Source organism: Pogoniulus pusillus, chromosome 26 (genome assembly GCF_015220805.1).
Source record: "Pogoniulus pusillus isolate bPogPus1 chromosome 26, bPogPus1.pri, whole genome shotgun sequence".
NCBI classification, from domain to species: Eukaryota; Metazoa; Chordata; class Aves; order Piciformes; family Lybiidae; genus Pogoniulus; species Pogoniulus pusillus.
In genome coordinates this window covers 2,888,267-2,895,668 of record NC_087289.1, presented here as the reverse complement: position 1 = coordinate 2,895,668, position 7,402 = coordinate 2,888,267, and the positions used below count along the sequence as shown (strand labels likewise).

At 46.2% G+C, this 7,402-nt stretch overlaps 1 protein-coding gene across 4 annotated transcripts in view; it reads right to left on the bottom strand.

The window, feature by feature from the left end:
- Positions 1-239: 239 nt before the first annotated feature.
- UBXN7 (UBX domain protein 7) overlaps positions 240-7,402 on the bottom strand; it is a 29,190-nt gene continuing 22,027 nt past the window's right edge. For 3 of the 4 annotated variants that reach the window (XM_064165138.1, XM_064165140.1, XM_064165139.1), the window contains 3 exons: positions 6,690-7,083; positions 5,967-6,046; positions 240-3,618 (listed from right to left, as the gene is read on the bottom strand). In XM_064165138.1, coding sequence (XP_064021208.1) covers positions 3,457-3,618; positions 5,967-6,046; positions 6,690-7,083 — 636 coding nt within the window. In that variant the 3' untranslated portion in view covers positions 240-3,456. The remainder of the gene's footprint in view (positions 3,619-5,966; positions 6,047-6,689; positions 7,084-7,402) is intronic. The other variant, XR_010307151.1, reaches the window with a different exon arrangement.

Genomic DNA, 7,402 nt, shown 5'->3' with positions numbered 1-7,402 from the left:
TTAAAAAAAAAAAAAGATAGTCCTGGCAAAATAAAAGAGAACAAACCAAAAGAACAGGTTCAGAATTTCTTGGAACAGAACAAACTACTAGAAAGTGAAGAAAAAAAATCCCAGTTTCAATCTAAAGCTTCATTTTCACATTCTTATTTCCTTGTTAGGCCAGAAAAAAGAGAAGCATGTTTTTTTCTAAGTAAAACCTCAATAAAGAAAAAGAATGGAGAGCAGAAAAAGAATGGGCACACTATAGCAGCAGGCACAGGCTGACCATACTAGAGAGGCATGTTTCTTGATGGCTTAAACTTGAAGCAGCCAAGTGCAGTGTTTAGTTCCTCATGAGAGAGGCACTGAGCTGATCCTGGCAAGACAAAAGCCACGAAAAGTTAACAAACCTCCAGCTCTCAGTTTTGGTTTTGATGGCAAGATGAGGAGTGTAAAGTTGCTCCTCTCCTTACAGGTGAGCAGAGAAGGCAAGACAGGAATTGTCAGTCACTTGCTGCTCTGCAGCTCACAGGCTTAGCTCTGGAGGAGTAAGAAAGGAAGGAAGGGATAAGAAAGGAAGGAAGGGATAAGAAAGGAAGGAAGGGATAAGAAAGGAAGGAAGGGATAAGAAAGGAAGGAAGGGGTAAGAAAGGAAGGAAGGGGTAAGAAAGGCAAGAAGGGGTAAGAAAGGCAAGAAGGGGTAAGAAAGGCAAGAAGGGGTAAGAAAGGCAAGAAGGGGTAAGAAAGGCAAGAAGGGGTAAGAAAGGCAAGAAGGGGTAAGAAAGGCAAGAAGGGATAAGAAAGGCAAGAAAGAATAAGAAAGGAAGGGATAAGAAAGGCAAGAAGGGATAAGAAAGGAAGGAAGGGATAAGAAAGGAAGGAAGGGATAGGAAAGGAAGGAAGGGATAGGAAAGGAAGGAAGGGATAGGAAAGGAAGGAAGGGATAGGAAAGGAAGGAAGGGATAGGAAAGGAAGGAAGGGATAGGAAAGGAAGGAAGGGATAGGAAAGGAAGGAAGGGATAAGAAAGGCAAGAAGGGATAAGAAAGGCAAGAAGGGATAAGGGGTTCCCAGCCTGGGAGCACACAGTGCACAGCATCTCCATGCACAGAACCGATGCAGGTTCATGCTCTTGGCTACCAATAAAACAGAGCTGTGACTGAAAAGGTAAAGACCACTTTGTGTGTTTAGCTTCCCTGCTAGAAAAGATTACATGAAGCAATGTTCCCTCAGCAGATGCAAACCCAAACTATGAAAATGAGCTGACTCTCCACCTGCCATCACAGCCAACCAGCAACAACTCAGTAGAAGCACAAAGGCTCCCTGCCTTACACTGACAGGAACAGGTAGGGAAAGCCAGTGCACCCCTATCCTAGTCTGCCTGAGGGACATGAAAGGACTACCTATACTTGTGTTGGGTACTGCATATCCTGCTGGCAGCCTGCCTTAATTTTCCCGTGGCTAACCACAGAAGAAGCAATGAGTTTCAAGGCAACAATTGTCAGAGTGAGTTATTTCAGCCAGACAGCTGATGCTATGTAGGGAAGCATTAAAGGGTTTTCTTTCTGTCCTACTCTCTCATACCCTATCCTAGTAACACTAAGGATCCTTCACCCTAGACATGCTACTACTCCTTGACAAGCCAAACACCAACAGCCCACTCTCCTTGCTGGCCTTGTGATTCACTTCCCAAGACTGGGAAGCAGCCTCCATGGCATGATCTCTTTAGAAACAAAACATGACACCTGATGTAGCATCAGAAAACTGCCATCAGGTTTTGCTCATCCTGGACACAGGATGTGTAGAACACAAACCCAACCTATACAATTCTATGACTGCATGAAAAACTTTCACTATCAGCAAAAGAGAGTTGTGAGCCAATATGCTTCTGGGGAATGCACGATACTTTATGTCATGTCCTCCATCACAGAAATATGCAGGTTAGTATGAAATTAAAGGCAAAGTACCTTGAAAAGTTTTAGTCTGTGGCAGACTTCTGAGCACTAAAATCTTTCTGTTTAACAAGTACAATCACCTGACAGAGAGAAGGCTAGCAGTTCTGGTAGGTTTCACCTGCTTTTCACTGATGAAAAGCATACTAAACTCTTAGCTGGAAATAAACAAATCTGACACCCACCTGCAGGATGGCTGTGTTAAGTTAACTACTGTGACACTGTAAAACCTTCTCTACCAGCAACTAACCAATAGCTCAATGTCTAAAGACGACATTGGGAACACACAGCCTACTGCACAGCCCAGCATATGACTGTGGGACTTTATGTGCCAGCTTCCAGAGGGGAAAAGAAAGCCTAAATCATAGAGCAGCTTTCCATATTGAGAGCTAAGCAACAGTGCATGAACATGAAAGTGCAAGTTAAAAGCAGCCTAGGGTGTTTAAGCCACCAGTGAAGGCAGCAGCAGTGAAGCCTTTTATAAAGCATTACTTGTTCCACAGTTTGCCAAAGCTGTCTGCATTTGGAATTCATGAAAGAAAAGCTGCCTAGCCCCTGCTGTCCTGCTCAGCTGCAGGCAGTGCTCAATAAAGCCCCTGCCAATCTACTCACTCCTGGGAAAAACAAGACACAACACCATGCAGAGAGAAAAAGCCAACTAACCGTCAGGGGGTTATGACAGGTGTTTTCCAGAGGGTCCAAGACCTGTACAGTATCCTCTCACCTTTCACCATCATTAGCAAAATCCTGAGATCAAGTAAGAAGTGGACAGCAAGGGGGTGCTGGAAAAAGAATAAATGGAAACTCCATCTACTTCTACCAAGGAGTCAGCTCTGCTCCAGCAGTGGACATGCAGCTTTCTCCCCCCGGGCCAAGCAATCAATCTCCTAGAGAGTGCAGTTGAGTTTTGGTAGTTTTCTTGGTTGGTTGGTTGGGTTTTTCACTATGCCCACAGGCAGCATTTAACCAGGCCAAAAACATGCATGCAGTCTAGAAGATTTTAAAGTGGATGAAGGTCAAGTCAGCTCCTTCCCAGTTTTTGCAGAGAACCCTTGAGAAGCCTGTTAAGGTTAATGGAGACCTTTCAAGTAGAGAATCAAACCAGAGGAAAGACTGTGCTGAAGATTCTGTTCTCTCCTTACAGAGAGATGACTCAGTGCCTTACCACACAGTACTTAAAAATAAATTAAACAAACCAGATTTCAGAGGAGCAGTGAGCAGGGGAGGTGTCCTATGGCCACTCCAAGCCCCAGCACACTGGGTGCACAGGTCATCATGTGACTTTAAGCCAAGAAAACAAAGGAAAGTTGTGCTCCAGGGAACTGCAGAGCCCAAGCTAAGGAGGAAAACAAAACTCCAAACACTCTCATTTGGTCACTAGAGCAGAAGGGAAGAAGAGAGAGAAGGGCCAGCTGCCTGCCTGATTTCAGTACTGCAATCCTATGACCCTCAACTGCATTTTTAATGAGTTGGTGTCCCAGGCAAAGAAGAAAGGGGAGGAAGGCTGGGAGAGCTCAGCCCACAGTGCTAATTCCGTTCCTGCACAAAGACAGTCTCTTGAGGACACAGGCCTGCTTCCTGTAACGTGATCTCATAGTCCAGGTGGGAGAGTTTCCTTCGAGGGAAGTTGGTGAGGAGCTCGAAGCGTTCATTGGGGTATCCTTTTGACTGGACATGCTTCACAAGAGCCTGGAGAGAAAGGGAGAATGAAGAAGTGTCACAGAATTCAAAACAACACAAAAGAATGAAAAAAAAAAAAAAACAAAAACCTAAAAAGAACAAAAAACATCCCAAACTCTTCTAATTAGGCCCAAGTAATCATAACATTGATAGTGTATGAATAAACCTAAAAACTAATTACCAAGTGATGGTTTAAGCAGAAGGAAGACACAGGTAACAGTGCAGTAACTGCAGCAAGCTGAATTCCACATCACACAAGCCACAGTAAAAAAAAGATGAGAAGAAAAAAACAACTAAAAAATCCTTTAAGTGCCCCAAACCAGAAGCCCTGTTGCCCTTACACTACACCCAAAAGCCACCAAAGGATGTTGGTGAGGCAGCGCTGACAAAAATGAACGCAGCACTTTCATGTTTTATTCTTTTCCCTTCAGGAAGAGGGGTCTAAAGCTCTTGTCCATTCACTGACTTCACTGCCTCCAACAGTGATTGGGGCAGGATGCAGAGGGTGCTGGAGGAAGGGATATCATCCTCACAACCTAACCAGCAGATGCATCAGGAAGAGCTCAAGTCCATGCTATCATTAAAGAGATTCCTGAAGTTCATCAGGAAACACAACAGATGAATGTGTGAAGCATAAAGAGACAGGGATCACAGGATGTTAGGGGTTGGAAGGGATCCAAGGAGAGCATCCAGTCCAACCCCCCTGCCAGAGCAGGACAATGCTATCTAATACAGATCTCAGAGGAACACATCCAGACAAGCCTTGAAAGTCTCCAGAGAAGGAGATCCCAAAACCTGCCTGGGGAGCCTGTTCCAGTGCTCTGTGACCCTTACGGTAAAGAACTTCCCCCTTGTGCTGAGGTGGAACCTCCTGTGCTGCAACTTATACCCATTGCTCCTTGTCCTATCCCAGGGAGCAGTGAGCAGAGCCTGTCCCCCACTTCTGACCTCCGTGAGGGCAGATTTAGGTTTGGACATGAGGATAAATTTCTTCACAGTAAGAGTAGTAAAATACTGGGATAGGCTGCCCAGGGATGTGGTTAAGGCCCCATCTCTGAAGACATTAATGATCAAACTAGATGTGACCCTAGGCAGCCTGATATAGTTGGAAGTGTCCCTGCTGCCTGCAGAGATGTTGGAGACAATATGAACTTTGAGGGTCCTTTCCAACCTAGAGCAACTATAGGCCGGAAAAAACTGGGAGGGAAATAATGCTCAGATAGAAGCATCTGACACTCCCTCCTGATCTGACTGAAATGGCTTTAAAAGACCACATGATGTGAGCATGAGCACCACCAGTTTAGCTCTGCAACAAACCTTGACTCACCTAAATTCCTCTGCTCACTTATGGGGGCAGCAAGGGAAATCACATGCTGAGAATAACTTCCTTTAACTACCACAGTCCATAAAAGAAGTCAAACAAGAAGTCAGAAATTCAGGAATATCAGTATTGCAGCTTTGTATGACCTAAATAGATTAGTTAGGTACTCAAAAGTATGTCTCTAATAACACAGACAACTGCATTTAGAAGATATAAGAGAATACTTGGAAAACAGATCTAAAAGTAAAGCTGGTTCTACAGCAAGAGTCATGCTCTGCCAGCATCCTGTAGGCTTTGGCTTTCAGGACCAGGATTCCACCTGCAGCACTGCAGGCAGCCTACATCCTGCTTGTTTACACTTGGTTTTGAGAGAGCTAAGAGTGTAGCAGTAGTAACCCTCATTGTTCCATCTTTATTTTCAAGCAAAAGAGTTAAAGATAAGAATATGAGTTTGAGGCACCCTACATTTCTAGAGGGATGCAGATTAGAAACAAAGAATCAACCAGGTTGGAAGAGACCTCCAAGATCATCCAGGCCAACCTAGCACCCAGCCCTAGGCAGTCAACCAGACCATGGCACTAAGTGCCTCAGCCAGTCTTTTCTTGAAGACCTCAAGGGACAGTGCCTCCACCACCTCCCTGGGCAGCCCATTCTAATGCCAATCACTCTCTCTCTAAAGAACTTCCTCCTCACATCCAGCCTAGACCTACTCTGGCACAACTTGAGACTGTGTCCCCTTGTTCTACTGCTGGTTGTCTGGGAGAAGAGGCCAACCCCCACCTGGCTACAATGTCCCTTCAGGTAGTTGTAGACAGTAATAAGATCACCCCTGAGCCTCCTCTTCTCCAGGCTAAACAACCCCAGCTCCCTCAGCCTCTCCTCATAAGGTTTGTGTTCCAGGCCCTTCACCAGCTTTGTTGCCCTTCTCTGGACACATTCCAGCACCTCAACCACACCAGTACCACCACAGCTAAGTAAAATTCTCCAGCTTCAGCTCCCCTGTGCTCAAACAATGATTCCAGTTAACAGCACTCACCAGAAGTTTAGCTTGTTCAGGCAGTGAAATTTGTTCCCTCTTTCCATCTGGATACCTTAGCATCAGCTGTGCCTTTGGTCCTAGTATAAAGGAAGTTACTACAGGTTAACAGCAAAGCAGCTGAACAGAGCTCTTCTGTAGCTTTTAGGTGGCACAGCATAGCAGGGTTACAGACTGGAAACAAAGTTCCAATCTATGAAGCTATACTTCTGCCACACCTTTAAAACACACACATCAAACTCAGGACTCTTGAAAGAGTTAACAGTAGAGACTGAAAGCAGTCAGCATCCCCGGAGAATAGCACCTCTACCTTAGAGACCACTTCACTCTGCTGCATCCCAGTTCGGGCACCATGGGAGGAACAGAGGCTCCAGGGCTTTGTATTAGCCAAACTGCACTGCCAGAGCTCATCCTAGCCAGTCAGGGCAGTCAGGTTAAATGAGTATGAGGTGAGGCTGATGTTATTTCTGCTTCTCTGCCATACTGGTGGAAGCTCTGTCATGACACCAACCCATACTTTATTTGTGGACAAGGTCCCAAACTAAGAAACTTAAGCTCAGGACTCTGCAGCTTGCCATGCTGCTGGAAGACGAATCACCCAAACATCTCATGTCAAGGGGAGAGTAAGACAGAAAAACAGATTTAGCTCTTCAAAACAAGGAGCAAACCCATGCTTGTCAGGATAGAAAGATTTAAACCAAAACAAAGCACAGCTCAACTTACCATTCACATCCAGGCCCTGAAGGGTACTTTCAGGCTTCTCAGCTGACTCCTCCAGCGTCCCTGCATCAATGCAGGGCAGTGCTCTGTGATTTGATGTTGTCCCAGGGTCAGTCCTTGCAGGAGCCTCAGGCTGAGGCCTCCGGCTCTCCTCCTTCTTACACCCTAAGTCTTTGTGTGGAGACTTCCTCAGCTTGGCAGGATTCTCTGATTCCTCCTCCTCCTCTGATCCACAGACCGAGATGAACTCCTCGCTGCCGGAGAAGAGCTCCGACTCCGACTCCTCGTCCGAGCGGCTCTCCTGCTTGGCCTGTGAGGAATCGAAGTGCGTCTCCTGCAGGGAGGCTCTGATAGCAGCTTCCAGCTGGCTGTCCTCGCTGGCGTCAATCAGGCTCTCCTGTGGAACACAGAGGTAACACAGGTAGGTAGGGTCTGCTTTAAAGTACTGATTAATCAGTCTTCCAAAGAGAAGCTACTGAAACTGCCAAGACAAGCAGCACAGAAAGCAGGTCACACTGGCTACTTAATGACTGCCCCTTCGAGTTTCACGTTCAGTAGGATCAGAGAGTCACAGAATGGTGGGGGGTAGAAAGGACCTCCAGAGATCATCCAGTCCAACTCCCCTGCCAAAGCAGGGTCACCCAGAGCAGACTGCCCAGGATTTACTCTCCTCTTCTGCAGGCTGCACACCCCCAGCTCCCTCAGCCTCTCCTCAC